General features: G+C 38.8%; 1 protein-coding gene across 4 annotated transcripts in view; it reads left to right on the top strand.

Annotated features, from left to right (window-relative positions):
* Positions 1-17,731, top strand: part of Plscr4 (phospholipid scramblase 4) — a 31,692-nt gene extending 13,961 nt beyond the window's left edge. For 2 of the 4 annotated variants that reach the window (XM_050157258.1, XM_050157259.1), the window contains exons 4-9: positions 3,528-3,758; positions 6,019-6,061; positions 8,352-8,578; positions 14,409-14,570; positions 15,778-15,936; positions 16,562-17,731. In XM_050157258.1, coding sequence (XP_050013215.1) covers positions 3,528-3,758; positions 6,019-6,061; positions 8,352-8,578; positions 14,409-14,570; positions 15,778-15,936; positions 16,562-16,609 — 870 coding nt within the window. In that variant the 3' untranslated portion in view covers positions 16,610-17,731. The remainder of the gene's footprint in view (positions 1-3,527; positions 3,759-6,018; positions 6,062-8,351; positions 8,579-14,408; positions 14,571-15,777; positions 15,937-16,561) is intronic. The other 2 variants (XM_050157255.1, XM_050157257.1) reach the window with 1 other exon arrangement.
* Positions 17,732-18,366: the final 635 nt, after the last annotated feature.

The raw sequence follows: 18,366 nt of genomic DNA, 5'->3' as shown, positions 1-18,366 counted from the left end.
ACATCACAAGGATTTGAGCTTTTACACAACACGTTTTGCAGAAAATGGTATCTTTTGCTATATTTCACTTAAAGAAACTTCTTCAAGCTCTGAGATTGTGTCTTCCTTGTACTGATTTTTCTCAGCATTGGTTAATCCGAGACCTCTTTGATTCCATGACTGGGATGTGTGTACGTAATTTAAGGATTGAGATAGCTGTTGGCATTAGAGTTGCTAAATCCAAGGCCCTCCACAAAATCCTTTAGAGAGTGTTCCTATTTTTACTTAAGATAGCATGTTTGCTTATGATACAGTGGGATATTGATGTAATGTAGCTAAGTGTACAGTAAATGTTATATAATGAAGAAATATAGATGCACGAAAGGTCTTTGAAAGTTCAACATTTTTTCTTGATTAAAAAAACCCTGAAGAAAACACAAAGAGAAGAAACTTTTGAATATAATAATGGCTATATAGGCCCCATATATAATGTGCATTATACTCAAAAGAGAAAAATGAGTATTTTCTTATCTGAAACAAATGCACGCACTCTCTCCATCTTATGCAGCCTAATGCTTGAACTCTAAGCTAGAGCAGTAAAACAAGAAAAAGAAATTCAAGGACTACAAAGAGAAAGGGACAAAGTCTAAACACTCCCATTTGCAGATGACATGATTCTGTACTTAAAAGATCCTAAGAATTCTAGCATGAAGCACTTATCTCTAACAACATTTGCAGAACAATATCAGGATGTAAAGACAACATTAAAAAACCGGTTGTCTTACTTTACACCAATTACAGCTTTTCAGGAAAAATTCCATTCACAATGCTTTCAATATAATAAAATATATAAGGATAAAACCCCTAACCATAAAAGTTGCAAAAAGTGAAGCCATGAAGGAAAGAAGTGGAAGAAAACACAAGACTTCTCATGACCATAAATTGGGAGCTGATGTTATAAATATGGCTGTATTATTAAAAATGTTTTTCAGGTTAAGCACAATCCCCAACAAAACCTCAATGTATTCTTCACAAAACTAGAACATATAATCCTAAAATTCATACAAAAGCAAAACTGTCAGAACAGCCTAAAGGTTCCCAAGCCAGAAAAACCAATGCTGAAAATATCAAAATGCATAATCTTAAATTGTATTAAAGACAAGCAGTCACAAAAATTGAATGATACTGGCTCGCAAAAGAGAGAGAGAGAGAGAGAGAGAGAGAGAGAGAGAGAGAGAGAGAGAGAGAGAGAGAGGTGGTTCTATTGCTGACAGGTAAAGTGTTTATTTCAGTTTACAGATCATACACTCTGGGGGGGGGGTTGGTGGGTGGAGACAGTATCTTTTAACAAATGAAGCTAGAGAAAGAAATTAAATGATCGGGGCTTTGGTGAAAGTGTTGTAGAAAAACACTTAAGATAAAGGCACAGGCAACACATCTATCAGAAGGGCTTTAGTAGCACAGGAGACACTTGAAAGAATGGACAGATGGGATTGCATGCAATTAAAAAGCTTTTGCATAGCAAAGGTCACAAGCAGCAGAAGATGCCAGCTTACAAAGTGTAGAAAATATTGCCGGCTGCACATCAGATGCAGCATTAATTCTAGAATAATAAAAAAATAAACAAAAACCTAATCAACAAACAGGCTAATGGCATGAGTGGACAGTTCAGAAGAGGAATAATAGCACCCCAAAACACTTTTAAAGTTTCATTATGGGGGAGGGCAGTGAGTACAAGCATACAAGGGTCAGAGTGAGTGTGGAAGTAAAGGCTCACTTTCGAAGTTGTTTCTCTCTTTTCATTCTGGGTTCTGTGGATTGAACTCAAGTTCAATAGTGGAGAAAATATAGAAAAAGAGTCTTAATTTACTGTTGGTGGCCTGAATATGTAAATTCAGGCAGCCACAATAGAGATCATCATGGAATTTCTCAGAAAGGTGAACAGAACTGACATATCATTCCTGGTTATGCACCTGAAGAATTTTCAGTCAGAATGCCACAGAGATACTTGTCTATACATGTGCTATAACATGGATGGAAGACAAAAACGTGCAGATTGAGAGAAACCTAGCACACAGGTTATATGCTGTACACATTCATCGATGCAGCGTGACCTGCCTAGAAAAACCACAGATAATGGTTTCAAAAGATGAGAGAGGAAAACATAAGTTGATGATAATGAATCAAAGCTCTTCTGGATTTAGGCAGTGAGGATAGTTTCTCAAATTTGCTAGCACTAAAGGAACAGCAAAGCCCACTGAATTCTACATTTAGAGAAGGAAAGAAATCAAGATGACTTTCTCCATTATGTTGAATTGGAAATAGTTGAAACCTGGGCCAGGCATCTGTTACTGAGAACACCAGGCTCTTTTTTTTTTTTTTTTTTTTTTTTGAAACACTATAATTGTGGTATATTGAGCCACAATTAAACAAACAATCCTGAAATAATTTTCTTATATGTTTGAGGGTAGTAAATTTAAACAACCACTTTTTAAAAATCTACATCTGGTTTTGTTTTTCCATACATTCTCCCTCTGTAGCAAACATGACTTCAGCAGGCCTGATGGAAGAGGAGGTTATGCATTAGTTATTGTATGGTATTTTATTATTCTGAATACCCCTCTAAAAACATTGGGGAATGTTGTTCCTGGGCCCTTGAATGATTTATGATGGCCTAGAAATGGTTTATTAGATTTTGGATTATTTTTGAGTATTGAGAATTGACCATAACTTTGGATAAGTATTATGAATTGAACATTGTCTACCCCTACTCCAAATTTACCTGCTAGACCCAATAATAAGGATTGGGGGGTGGAGGCTTCCAAGGAGTTTCTAGAGGTCCCAAGATGAAGCCATTTATGGTGGGGTTGGTGCTCTTACGACAGATGGCAAGAGAGTGATGACCTGAGTAGTCTTGAAGAGTGCGCTCCTCAGGCCAGGAAGAGGGCGAACACAGGCTGGATTTACAGTTCATCTTGAAGTTCCAAGCTTAGAGCCAGGGAAGGTAAAGCTTGTCATTGAAAATAATCCACTTTCAGTAGCCTGATAAAGAAATGAGCTTAAGAAGTTGGGTCTGAGAGATAACAATGTTGGTAAGCAGTCTGATGTCTAGATGAAAGGACAAAGAGAAGTGATTGAGCAAAGGCAACTCAGCATAGATGGTAAGGACCCCTTTGCATAACTAGTAAAAATGATGATGATAATTGCGTGCTAGACCTTGTTCTGACCCCATTAAAACCAATGAAGTGCGTTTATGATCAGTAAAGAAGAAGCCTCATACAGTGAGAGGCTACTTTGTTTCTCAGTCTGTCAATCTTTATTTCCATATCTGTTAAATGGGAATAATTATGTTACAAGTTTTAAGAGAATCAGATTAACTAATATGTGAATAATTCCCTTAGTATGTTGCTAATATATCAGGTACACACTCAGAAAACAGAGGACTTGTTTTCTTTAAGAACATGTTGCATGGTTACTTTTTAACGTTAAAAAGTATATAACTTCCAATACACTAAAGTGATAATACATGATATTTTCATCTTTTTGAGAACACAGGCCCTGCTGGACCAGCTGCCCCTCCACCTACAGGCTTGCCTACAGGATACAACATTCCACAGCATCCTGGTGCCATCTCTTTGTATTATCCTATTGGTAGTACCCATCCTATTCAGTACCAGCCTGGCAGATATCCCATGACCAATCAGCCTGCTCCAGTAATGTGGATGCCAGGACCAACTCCTATGCCCAACTGCCCTCCTGGTCTGGAATACTTAGCTCAGGTACTGTAATGTATCAAAAACATTTTCCTTTGAAGTATGCCCCTGGGGTGTGAACAGAGGAAGCAAGATATTGGCTAGAGTGAATAGGGTCACTGATGACAGAGGCTGGCTCGCTGAGAGCCATGATTGGAGGATTTACAGGTAGACAGTGGTTGCAAGGACACATTCATAGGATACATGAGTTCTTTTTGTTGAAATAAAAGTGACTTTCTCAAGGAAATAAGAAAAATAAGAATGAGAATCACTAACCTGATGCTATACCATTTACTTAGAAGTAAAGTGTTCACATTGAGAAAAAGAGAGTAAGAAGAGAAAACTAGACAAGGGGAGGCAGTGGGTCCCAAAATGTACAACCCACAACTTCTTCTCAACATCTCAGCCTCTTTAACATTCCTGAGCCCCAAAATACATAAATCTAAGTAAGCATAAGATACTGCTTCAGGTCAAATTTCATGTCTTCTTCATACAGCACAGTGACTGCCAAATTTCTGTGCATGTAAATCAAAGAGCCAGAATAAAAGCCATAGCGCTGTTGTGAGACGTTTTGGTGGATAAACGTGTAATGGTTGTCATGTTGTTAACACACAGAGGCATGCCCTACAGATGCCGGCTGCGGAAACTATTAGTTACACACTCTTGGGTTGTTTCTCTGTTAGGTGGCTTGAGGTGACACATACAGATCATGTGCTACTTTGATAAGACTACCACGAGGCCTTCTCCACCCACGGCAGCTTAGAGTCTTTCCAGAGCCTTGTATTTGCCAGTGACCCCACATTCCTGTGTATTTCCTTCTGGCACAGCACCTCACTAGGAAACTTCAGCATCAGCAGTGATCAGAACACTTCGCTCTGCAGTAGACACTTTCGCCACGTAGTCAATGCTTTTATTCTTATTTCTATATTTTAATTTCTTAGTATTTTACAAAGGAAAGTGCAAGCAATTGTAGCAGCCATTTTGATATCTTATATGAAATGATCCCTTATTAATTTTGCTATCTTGTATGAATAATGATCCCTTATTAATTTGTAAGTTTGACATTGAACATGGACTGTGTCTTCCTATATCCTTTTGTAGCTAATCACACAATTTCATCCAGAACCAGTTGGGGTTTTCCTTGTTATTACACTCACATACCTTTCATTATTTAATGAGTTTTGATGAAATGTAACATTTTCGGCAGCATTCTGGGTTCAGTGATTATGAATAGTCTTATAACATAAATGATTTATAATTGTGTTGGTTAAGATCTGTCTGTCCTAGAGGAGACTGTCTATCTTCTGCTGGGGTGTTCTGAATTGTAACAGAAGATAAAACCACTAAACTGTCCATTGTCAAAGTAATTCCAGTACCTTAAAGTAGAAGTTTCTCTAATGGTGCTCTTAACTTTCCTTTCCATGACTGCTACTTTAGAATGTTTCCCTCCAGACACCTTTTTCCAGATCCTACCCACATGGTGCTACCCTCATGCATCCATACTAAAGTATGCACTTCTTCAAGAACTTGGCATTAGGTGAATGCAGCTGAATGCAAATCCACGCAGTTAATCTCTCTGAAAGGTACTCAGGAGGTAATGTGCAGCAGAGGTCTTATTCAGGCTTACTCTGGCTTGTTCACCTTCCCTATACCACAAGAGCATCACATGAGTCTAGTCTATGTCAAGTCATCCTGACTGGCTCCCATGTGAACATCTCAGAGAAGTTGACTGAGAAACAGCCAGAGATCCTTTACATGTACTTGGCTCCTCAATGTGTTGTCACTGTCCAGATGTCAGTCGGCTCTCTGATTAACGTGGAACTACCTGGAAGTCTTTTTCACATTTAGACACCTCTGCTAATATCCATCTAGTTGGATTCAGATAAGATAATCTCAGCTGATTACATTTTTTGATTTCATTCAATTTTCAGAGAGATATCTGGCATCAATTGATACATTCTAATTACTATTTTTATTTTATTTCATGCACATAGGTGTTTTGTCTGCATATGTATCTGTGCACCACTTCCATCCTGGTACCCAGGGAGACCAGAAGTGTGTGTCCGAGTCCCTAGAATGTGAGTTAGAGATGGTTGTGAGCAACCATGTGGGTTCTGGGAACCAAACAAACATCCTCTGGAAACACGACTGGTGCTATTAAGGCTGAGCCAGCACTCCAGCCCCTGGTTGACAGATTTTAATACCGTGTCATCACATTCTTTCCTCTTGCTTATTAAAATCAATTCTGGTTTTCTGTCTTCTAATTGCTTTTGCTCTGTTCCCGCAGCTGGACAGCATACACGTGCTTCAGCATTTTGAGCCTCTGGAAGGTATGTATGATTGTGTTTTGACTAGCATTGTGTTTTGAGTAGCATATTTTTTTAAAAGATATGTATATTTATTATATATACAGTGTTCTATCTACATGTACGCACCAGATCTCATTACAGATGGTTGCGACCCACCATTTGGCTACTGGGAATTGAACTCAGGACCTTTGGAAGAACAGCCAGAAGCCAGTGCTCTTAACCTACGAGCCATCTCTCCAACCCCTTGATTAGCAGTGTTTTAATCAGATGGAAATTTATATTACTTCGTACTTAGTGCCTTATTTTCTGTCGATGAGCTTTTAGTGATTCAACGAGAGAAGACTATTTCCTATTACCTTATTTTCACAAAAGCAATAGAATGAATTTTCTATGTAGTTTTATCGATCAATCCTCCATACACTGATAATCTCTTAGACTCAGAAATGACTCGCAGCTTATCTGGCTAGTCCCTTGGACCAGGTGTCCATTTTTCTTTCTCTGCATTCAATTTGTTTCGAAGAGTACAACCAGAAGAAGGTGAGAGGTGATCTGAGCTAGCTAGAGCCCCACACTCTGCTAGGGTCAGTGGCAAAGAGAAAGCAGAGTCTAAGACTGCTGAGTTCCAGTCTGTGGCTGTTGCTATGGAAGTCTGAAAAAATGATCCCAGTCAGGTGACGCTGTGCTCTTCTCAGTTACCTGCTTGCTTACTCACTCTCGGGTAGGAGCCGGGCACACCCCTTTGGGCACCACACAGGGCTCTGATTTTTCTGGATTTATTTTCTTATCTTCGGGGAGCATGTCCCAAGTCATTTCATCAGTTCCAAGTGCTGATCAATTCATGACCTGATGTCTGATTCTTCAAAATGGTTTTATTACTAAAATTTTCTGAATTCCTTTATTCCAAGAAAACTGAATTAGCCATTACTTTATGTGGGAAAACTTAATTTCTTATTAAGCTTAGCAATTGTTTAAAATTCTTAAAATGCTTTCCAGAGTGGTTGCACAAGTTTGCATTCCCACCAGCAATGGATGAGTGTACCCCTTTCTCCACAACCTCTCCAGCAAAAATTATCATTGGTGTTTTTGATTTTAGCCATTCTGACAGGTGTAAGATGGTATCTTAAAGTTGTCTTGATTTGCATTTCCCTGATCGCTAAGGAAGTTGAGCATGACCTTAGGTCACTCATATTTGGTTTCTAGCCATAAATAAAGGACATTGAGCCTATAATTCGGGTTCATAGAGAAGCTAAATAAGAAGGAGAACCCAAAGAAAATCATATAGGCATCCTCCTGAATATTAACCTTCATCAGGCGATGAAAGGAGACAGAGACAGAGACCCACATTGGAGCACCGGACTGAAATCTCAAGGTCCAAATCAGGAACAGAAGGAGAGCGAGCACGAGCAAGGAACTCAGGACCGCGAGGGGTGCACCCACACACTGAGACAATGGGGATGTTCTATCAGGAACTCACCAAGGCCAGCTGGCCTGGGTCTGAAAAAGCCTGGGTTAAAACCGGTCTCGCTGAACATAGCGGACAATGAGGACAACTGAGAACTCAAGAACAATGGCAATGGGTTTTTGATCCTACTGCACGTATTGGCTTTGTGGGAGCCTAGGCAGTTTGGATGCTCACCTTACAAGACCTGGATGGAGGTGGGTGGTCCTTGGACTTCCCACAGGGCAGAGAACCCTGACTGCTCTTTGGGCTGACGAGAGAGGGGGACTTGATTGGGGGAAGGGGAGGGAAAGGGGAGGCGGAGGTGGGGAAGAGACAGAGATCTTTAATAAATTAAAAAAAAACTGAAAGAGAAAAACATTAGAATAAGAAAAGATGAAAACAACCAAAGAATTAAAACACATAATTCTCCTAAAGTATATCAGGCAAACGACCCTATTTATATCTTTGAACACAATATGTGGCCTTAAATTTTAATAAATTGATTTAAAATAATTTTTTAAAAAATTGCAATCCATAATTGCAGTGGGTGTCTTAGTGTAAAATGCTGAATGGAAGAAATACATCATAATAAGTAAATTCAGTCTGCCTCACAGTCTCAAAAAAAAAATTCTTAAAATGCTTAACACTCATGGCTTACATGGTTGGATTTCACCTGAAATTTTAAAAAGCTATTTGGCTTTCGTAACTCCTAACCATACTTCTTCCTTTCTGCCTTCCTTCTTCCTTTCTTCTTTCCTTCCTTCCTTTCTTCCTGTCTTCCTTTTTTTCTCTTCTTTTAATAACGAAGGCAACTTGAGGCCTGTCTTGACTGATTCTAATTTAAGATTCTTTCTCCATTCTAACTTTTAGTGATGACAGGTTTTGAAACTAATAATAGGTATGACATCAAGAACAACATAGACCAGATGGTTTACATCGTAACTGAAGACACAGATGACTACACGAGGAATGCCTATCGGAACCTACGACCCTTCGTGCTCCGGGTCACTGACTGCCAGGGGCGAGAGATCATGACCATGCAGAGGCCTTTCCGATGCACCTGCTGTTGCTTCTGCTGCTCCTGTGCGAGACAAGAGGTCAGAGAACAGGAGCGGAATCGACACTTGCTTCCTGACCTGCCCTTTACAGTGTGGTCTGCCTTTTCCTTCCAGTACCACATGGGATGGAGATTTTTGACCCTATCATTCAGAATAAAACTGAAACTGAGTAGTGGGGAGAAAGGAAGCTGAGTTATTTCACAGGACAGAAACACCCACTTTTCCTTTTTCTTCTCTAGTGAGAGGTGGGGATCAAGTACAACTTGAGACTGTTTTGTGAACAACTGCTTTCTGATCAATTAGGTACTTACAGGGACTTCCAGTAGTCATATGATATGTACTGGTATCCACATATTTCCCAGGTGTCAAATTGGAAAGAGCTTTTGATTGCTGTACCCATCATAGCCTACACCACGGTGCAAAAAAAAAGTCCTAATAAATGAAATGCCAGACTGGAGTGCCCTGCCGATGGCAGAGCTAGACCTACAGTGCAAATGTTCTTTGTTATGGTTGGTCCGACCCCTTTTATATACACAGGTTCAGAAAAAGAAAGCATTACTGAAAAATAACCTACACCTGTGTCACAGTCTCTGTAAGTTCATGTCCGTTAGTCCTTGTGCCTGGAAGATGCCATCACCTCTAGTTCTCAGGCTTTTTCCACCCTTTATTCAGAATAGATCCTAAGGTTTGAGGTCCAGGTGTTGAAGAAGACATTCCCTTTATGAATGAGTGCTCCAAAGTCTCTCACCCTCTGCATGTTGGCCAGTTGTGTGTCTCTATGTTAATTCTCTTCTACTGCAAGAAGCTTCTCTGATGAGGATCGAGGCTCTGCTCTGTGGCTATAGCAATATGTTCTTTTAGCACAATAATGGTAAATTTTCCTCCATGCCCATGGCCTATCTAATCTCATGTTCCTGGCCATTTGGATCCCTGGAATGGACCAAGAAATATGATCATGTGTTACAAAGTATGATCTTCTTACTGTGTTCTTGAATTCAGTTCCCAATATTTTACTGATAGGTTTTTGGCTGTTGAGCAGGAGAGTTGCTCTGTAGGTTTTGGTGGTGGTGTTGATGGTGGTGGGTTTTTGTTGTTGCTATTGTTCTGCCTTTATTTGGTTTTGGTACCAGGGTAATACTACCTTTGCTCAATTAATTTGCTTGTTTCTCTTACCTTCCAATTTGAAAAATAGTTTAAGACATTAACTCATTCTTGAAAGTTTAGTCGAATTTAGCTCTGGATGTCCAAGGTTTTTTTTTTTTTTTTTTTTTTTTTTATTAAGGAGATACAGTAATGACTGCTTTAATCTCACTGTTATTGGAGGGATACCTTGCTCAGTCTTAATACAAGATGGAAGGATGCTTTGTCCTTCCTCAACTTGATATGCCAGACTTTTTTGAGTCCCCATGGGAGGCCTTACCCCTTCTGAGGAGTAGATGGGGCAATGGGTGGGAGGAAGGCCTAGAGAGAGGGCAATGAGAGGAGGGGAGGGAAGGGGAACTACTATTGGTATGTAAAATAAAAAAAATTAAATAAAAATTTTTTATAAAAGGTTCCATGTGCCACTGAAAGAATGATGGCATAGTTTAGCTGTAAAGTTCTTTAGGCTTTTAGGTAGTGTTCAGTCCAGAAGAAATCCTGAAGATGGTAATGGGGTACTGAGACCTCCTATACCATCATTCCACTCCCACTGTCTGACCGTCTTCTGCCCTTTTGTTTGTTTTATGAAACTGAAAGACTAAATATTTCATGCCAGAATGTTTGCAATTATTTTATAGTTGTGCTGGCTAGGGTTTTGTGGACTGTGCACAAGCTAGAATCATTTGAGGAAAGGGCATCTCGGTTGAGAAAAGAGTACCTTTAATGCCAGAGAAGCCACATTTGGTTCCCAGCACCCATGTTGGACAGCTGTTAAACTCGAAGTTTTTTTGTTGTTGTTGTTTGTTTGTTTGTTTGTTTTTGCAGGGCTGCCTTGGTTGTCATTCATTGTCTTAGTCTGTGCTTTTCTTTAAATGTTTTATGTCTCTATCATATTTAAAATATAGCTTGGCTGGGTGTTTCCATCTTGTTTGGCAGCTGTTTATTTTCATTTCATGATATCCTGGTTTGGGGGTTGATGGCAAGACACCGATGCTATTCTTTCTCATGTCTTTTCCTTTGTTTGTGACTTGGCGTGTTTCCCTTGTAGCTTTAGTATTGTTTCTTACTTTTGTATTTTTTGCATCTTTATTATGGTATGCCATAGAGAGGTTCTCTTCTGTTCATTCCCTTTGTGGTTCTAAATGCCTCCAGTTTGTTGCTATGACTTTCTCTAGGTTTGCCATAATTTTTGGAATTTAGACTTTATCACATACCTTTTTTTCTACTCCAGAGATTCTTAGATCTGGTATCTTGCATATACCCCAGAAATCTTGGAAGCTTTGTTCATATGTGTTAATTTATATATACATATTTTGTTTAATAGTATTATATATAAATGTACATACACATGCATATCTCTCTTCATATACATACATACATGCATACATACATATACACATACATACAGATAGACAGACAGATATGTGCTGTTGCCTTGCCATTGCCCTGAGTCCTCAAACTCATGCTTTTGCTTGGTCTTGCCTGTCATTATGCTTTCCACTGTGTGTTTTATTTACTTGACTGATGGCTAATTTCATTTTCAACATTTCTCTCTTTTTGTTTTTCAGAGTCTAAAATTCCTTGCTGAATTTTTTTCTCCTCCCTGTGTCTTATAATTTCTCCTCAATTTCACCACTTTGTAAACTTTCTTGTCTAGGCCTGGAATTAGACTACCTAGGAATTTTAAATGGTATGCTATGTTTATAAATAATAATCTGTTTATCACAGTCTCTGTTTATCAATTTATCTGCAAATTTGAGATTATAATTAACAGTTCTTCTCTGACAAAGTGGTTGCTTTGAAGACTGAAGATTTTTCAGTACACTCTAGTCTCTAAACTCAATTTCTGGTTATAGATAGTACCGTTGAGGCCCATCAGTGTTTCTGTTGTTCTTAATAGAGCAACTGTTCTTTGCAGTTATTATCTTTGTAATAGGAGCTTTATATCTGAGGTGACGTTTTCCAGTCCTTGTTTTTCTCAATACATCAGGCATTTATAATCATACATAGCATTTTGTTTTCAAATCAAAGCCTTTAATCCTATAAAGGAGATCAGAAATAGATTAAGGCAAGCCAGAACTGCAAACTTATAAACTTACTTTTTGTCTAATGTCATAATTAAGACAGTTTTATACTCATTTGGTGTATTTTCCTTACATAGCCTTATCACCTATGTAGACTCCTTTACCTATCACCACATAACAAAGTCCCAACAATTTCATAACTATAAAAACAGTCTTCATATCTTCGCTGTTCTTTCTCTCTCATGTCCATCATTAATTATTGGAAATCACTAATTTGCTCTGCATCTCTGCAGTGTGTTATTCAAGGATGTTATATAATAAGCGAGGCATATATTAGTCATTTAGTCAAGGCATAGTTCTTCACTAATATACACCCTCTTATGCACTTATGCATTATTTAAGATAGAGTTAACTTAACTTTTAAAGTAATTTGATTTTACACAGTTCTGAGGTTTTTTTCATTTCATAGGCATAACATTTTGGCTCTATCCAATTTAATGTTTTGTATAGGTACAAATTTGTATATATGAACAATGGCTCTGGAAATACAACTCCTGACTGCTTTTTATAAAACTTTAACATACAGGTAATTAAATAAAACAGCACTGTGTACAATATTTTTGAAGCCTTTAATAAAATGCTGTTGTCAGTCCCTACACACAGGCTCTTACTGTTCCAGCATAGCAACTGCTCCACTTCCACCAGCAGGTTTACTTTTTGTGGTTCTAGTTACTATAGACAAACGTAGTCTGAAATATTAATGCTAACTTCCAGAAATAAACAAATCCATAAGCTGAACAGCATGGCGAATTCTGGATCATGAATTATTCTTTTGTTCAGCGTATCCAAGATGCACCTGCCATACACACGGTAGCAGTTGAAAGACTACGTTCACATAGTTTCTATTATAGGACAGAGTATTGATTGTTAGTGCTGTACTATGGCTAATTGATAAATTAAACATTGCTATAGACATGTGTTGTATGGCCATAGGCATGTGTTTATTGGAAAGGGTAATATGTATTGGGGTCAGTACTATGTGAGACCTCCACTAATGTCTTGGAACACATTCCCATCAAACGGGGGCACTTTCACACAATTTCCCCAGTGCTTCTTTCTCTTTTGTGTAGCGATAGGAGCAGTGAGGCTGTGTCCCAGGCACCCGGCCGCCCGCATGGCTAGCTTATGCCCGAAATAATTACACAGAAACTGTGTTCTATTAAACACTGCATGCAAAATTCGAGAAGTCATTGTTTTTTACCGCTGAGTAGTATTCTAATGTGTATATATTCCACACTTTCTTCATCCATTCTTCCATTGAAGGACATCTAGGTTGTTTCCAGGTTCTGGCTATTACAAATAATGCTGCTATGAACATAGTTGAACAAATGCCCCTGTCATATGATCGGGCATCTCTTGGGTATATTCCCAAGAGTGGCATTGCTGGGTCCAGGGGTAGGTTGATCCCGAATTTCCTGAGAAACCGCCACACTGCTTTCCAAAGTGGTTGCACAAGTTTGCATTCCCACCAGCAATGGATGAGGGTACCCCTTTCTCCACAACCTCTCCAGCAAAGGATATCATTGGTGTTTTTGATTTTAGCCATTCTGACAGGTGTAAGATGATATCTTAAGGTTGAGCATAACCTTAAGTGTCTTTTAGCCATTTGAATTTCTTCTGTTGAGAATTCTCTGTTCAGGTCAGTGCCCCATTTTTTAATTGGGTTAATTAGCATTTTAACGTCTAGTTTCTTGAGTTCTTTATATATTTTGGAGATCAGACCTTTTTCTGTTGCGGGGGTGCCTGGCCCGGCTAGTTCCAGCTTCTTATTGGCTAGCTCTTACATCTTGTTCTAACGCATTTCTAATATTCTATGTAGCCCACGAGGTGGCTTACCAGGGAGGATCTTAACCTGCGTCTGTCTGGCGTGGGAGAATCATGGCGACTCCTCTATTCAGCTTCTTTTTCCCAGCATTCTCTTCTGTCTATTCCGCCTACCGCTCCTACTTCAACACTTTTGTTCCCCATTGTAGTTGTCATGTAGGAGATTTAGTTTTGCTGCTTATGATTTTTTAAGTGAATTAGTCATGTTAAATATATTTGTTGAAAAGACATGAAAGCCCTAGATGAAACAAAGGTCATTACTACATTGTTGTTTTTCTTTTTCTTGTTTAAAGATACGGTTTCTATGTAAATCCTGACTGTCCTGGAACTCCCTCTGTAGGCCAAGTTGACCTCAAACTCATGAGACTCACCTGCCTTTGCCTCCCCATGTCTGGGATTAAAGACGTGGGCCATCACTTGCTCAAAGGTCTTTATTATGGGCACAGCAACATGAATGATTCATGTCGGGTCCTCTTTGCCTCAGACCATTTAAAATTGACTGGGAGAGGACGCAAATCTAGCCAGACAATGCTGTAAGTCCTGTTAGGAACACTGGGCTTAGATAACTGGAATCTATATCAAGCAGCTCAGTCGTAAATAATCCTGTCCTTTGCCCCACAGGAAAACATGAGCTCATGTCTTTAGAGTGCTTTTGGAAATACAGCCCTGCAAATGGCCTTGGGGAAACATGAGCCCCTGCCAGCATTAGTTCCCCTTGCCCTAGAACGACCATGAAAATGTCCAGGTGTGTGCACTTGCGTGGTATAGGTGTGCATTGTGCACATACAACATCATAACGTCTGTTCCTATTTCCTCTGCAGCTGGAAGTGCAGTGTCCTCCCGGTGCCACCATTGGATTTGTTGCAGAACACTGGAACTTATGCAGAGCCACTTACAGCATCCAAAATCCGGAGAGAGAGAGTATGATGACAGTGCGTGGGCCGTGTGCAACCTACGGCTGTGGTTCAGATTCTGTCTTCGAGGTCAATACATATGTTGCTTCTACCTTGTCCATTATAACCTCATAATGTTCTTGTCTTCAGATTTATGTGAATGGTATGAAGGAAAAGTTAATCACAAGTTGACAACAAATCCTTCTAGCATGGTTCCTTGTGGTTACTTGACATTTTCTAAATGTGAATGGCATTGCCTTTTTTTAAAAAAAAAAAAATGGGTTTTTTCCCCACTTAGAACACTAAAACTTTTGGGAGTAAACATCATAAATAGATCAATAACTGTTCTTGATATGTATCATCTTTTTTCCCCTAGTTATTTTTAGAATGGGAGTAAAGGTTTTAATTGCAAAATCTAGCAAATCACAACACTTAGAGAATTCATAAGGGGATGGATATAATGAATGGCAGGGCTATAGTGCAATATTTTCTCAAAAAAAGAGCAATTTTTGGCATTGTATTTTCCCAGGGACTGGCAAAGAAATTGCTAGGAAAAAAAGCCTTGATGTTGGGAGACTTTCTCAAAGCCTTTTAAGAAGATAAAGCTTGCAACACACTAAATTACTATTATTACTATTTATTCCTTCTTTTACTTCATATGATACAAAAAAAGCTTTCTAGTTTTTATTTTATATCACCATGTAATGAAACATCACTCACTTATTAAGAACACTGTAGAAAATGACAACAAACCAGGTTTCCGGTGCAGGTTGTATAAGGTCATTCTGTTACTAGGTGACATTAGAAGCTAGGTAAGAGGTGTTTTTACTGTCAAATGTTGAGGTCCCTTTTTTAGAAGCTGAAGCCCATTCTTATACCTAGAACTGCTGAAACTGGTTGGGCTTAGCTCACAGGAGATTGAGTGGTGTTCAGTGTGTCTTACACGCCCCCTAGCTTTGTTTAGAGGCTCCCTTGATTGGTGACTTCCAATTCCCAAATTCTCACCCTCTACTACAGAAAACAATTTAATCATCAACTAAAACCATGACCTGAAAAAAATCCCCAAAAGATATATTTAAGGAGGAGGAAAAGTCACTAGATTGGGGGGTTTTAAGGTATATCCCAGGTGAGTAATTAACAGTTTCAGGACACTTCATCCTAGGATTCCTCATTTGAAATGATGTCATTGGTGGGTTTCTTTTATATTATCCTACCACAAACTGCTTCTAAGAAGAGGACAGAGGCATGTCCCTCAACACTCTTCAGCCATCATAACATCCCGCTCTTGGCATTGCAGGTCAGCACTCTAGATGGAGCCTCTAACATCGGCAGTATCATCAGGAAGTGGAACGGCTTTTTATCAACAATGGGAAACGCCGACCACTTTGAGATTCGCTTCCCTTTGGATCTGGACGTGAAGATGAAAGCGATGATTTTTGGTGCATGCTTCCTCATTGTAAGCCTTTTGCTCTCAGCATCATTTCGTCTGATGGGAAGCAGTATTCTATAGGAGAAAATTCATTTTGAAGCTAGGCCAGCTTCTGTCTGTGCCACTTCTAGGCACAGGTTTGGCACTGGGTGATGGGGTTTACAGGTTTGTAGCAGGGAGAAAAATTCTGTCATGACAGAGTGATCGATCTGAGCGAAGTAAAGGCTGCTGGGGCATACCTGGAGGGCGTCAGACAGAGGATACAGTATTCATTGTTTCCCATTATCTTTCTCACTACTTCCAAACAGCTGTCCGGGGATCATTAGTATAATAAAGTAACTACGAAGCAGCTGCCGCCTTCCTCTTGTGTGTCAACTGTAATCACGCTCGTCAGTGTTGTATCGCTCTCCGTTTTACTCCGAGGTTTTCCTTCAGTTAATGCTAAAAATTAGTCGGTGCTGAATATGAAAAGCTTTATTGTCAATCTGCATACTCACATGTTAGCGATACCCATAAATATTCCATTAGATTGTTTACTTTTACTGGAATAGGATGTTCCTGTGATAAATTACAAAATGCCTTGGTATAATTATTTCTATCTATCTGCCATTCCTTTCTCAATCTAAATACTATAATCCTTTTCCCATTTCAGGACTTCATGTACTTTGAAAGGACTCCTTCTCGGCGTTCATCAGTATAGAGGGATCAAGCCGAGCATCAGGTGAAAACAAAATTAGAGAAATGTACATTGGACTCACAGCCAGCCTTCAGTTATTCACAAGTATATTTCTCTGGTTTGAACATTGTTTTCACCGGTATAAGTTCAAGAATAAAGTCAGGATACGTGTCCCAGTACCTTGTACATTTTCTTACATGCACATTTAACATTCACACACACCTTATATCCGAATGTTTATCCTGAAGTCAAGGATTACATATTGTATCTCATTTGACACGTCTTCAAAATCAGTCTAATGATCAGGGTGTCCTAATGACAACAGTTTATAAAAACTGAATGTATAAATCGTATCATTGTTCAACAGTACTTGACCTGATTTTCATGTTAAACAATTCTTTACACACAAACAATCAGAAAACACAGTAAATATATTGCCTCCACATTCTCTCGATTATTAGTGAGGACTATGGAGGACCGGCAGGTCGTACTAAGGACGGTCGGTGTATGTATGAATACACCAACTAGTGAGTCTCTCACTCTGGCTTCTGTCTACAAGTGGACTGTGTTCTTCCACGGATGTTTCCTTTCAGAGATTATTAAATGAAGATTAAGAGAAGAGGCTAAGCCCACCACTCTTTTTGAAACAAGTGCTTCACTTTCAATTACAGTAATCTTTTTATGATAAAGTTTGGTTTATTCGGTTATTTGTAACAGATTGTTACTTGCTGCTATTCATTTTTTATAAAAATATGATATATGGATTGTTTTCTAAAAACTCAATACCTTATATTTTAAATTCAACTCTAATCTTGACTAGACGTATGCATTTTTTGTAGTGCTATCTTATATTTTGCACATACTGTTTAGAGCTTGTGTATGAACTTGTCGTTTTACCCACCCACAGCCCTGTATTCCCACACTTACCTTACGTTGGTAGTGCAAGTCAGGATACTTTACATCTCTGTGTTTCTTACTTTAGTGTTTGTGATACTAATACTTCTCTAACAGAAAAAAAAATTCTTAAGCATAATAAAGTGGTGTCATATTTTAATGTAATTCATGCAATTTTTGTATCTCATAATGGAATTTGATTGTAAAAGATTGACCAATGTAACTAAAAAAATAAACAGATTCTTTTTTATAGTTAAGTGGTTTCTTGTCCCCTTAGATTCTTAGACTTTTAAATAAACATGTAATAGAACTAATTGTAAGATGGTATTTTATTTCCTGAGTTGTGACTGAGTCTGAATGCTTTCCAGCGATATAGTAACAGTAATGGCTTATTAATTACTAAGCTCTTTTCACTCTTATATAGATTTACTAATTAATTCCTGGGGCACTGAACAATAGTAACTAACATTCCTTTTTAAATATTTTGTCAATTATATTTGATAATTTGAGATTTTTTTCCCCTTTCTTTATTGATTTTATTGAGATTTCTCTGAAGGATTTCTGTGATGGTCTCCATTTGCTACAAAAGGAAGCTTCTTTGGCTAAGTGTTGTTGTTGTTGTTGTTGTTGTTGTGTGTGTGTTGGTTTTTTGAGACAGGTTTTCTCTGTGTAGCTTTAGTGCTTGTCCTGGAACTCGCTCTGTAGTCTAGGATGGCCTCAAACTCACAGAGATCTGCCTGTCTCTGCCTCCCAAGTGCTGGGATTAAAAGCATGAACCACCACCCCCCGGTTGTGTTTATACCAGTTTATATTTGCTCAAAATTTCACTGCCAGCCCTCATTGAAGAAGCTCCTTACTGCAGCAGACAGAGACTGGTACAGAAATCC

This window comes from Alexandromys fortis, unplaced genomic scaffold (genome assembly GCF_014885135.2).
Source record: "Alexandromys fortis isolate MF-2015 unplaced genomic scaffold, M_Fortis_MF-2015_v1.1 scaffold_85, whole genome shotgun sequence".
Taxonomy (NCBI): domain Eukaryota; kingdom Metazoa; phylum Chordata; class Mammalia; order Rodentia; family Cricetidae; genus Alexandromys; species Alexandromys fortis.
Note: the sequence above shows the minus strand (reverse complement) of the source record. Positions and strands in the feature narration are given on the sequence as shown.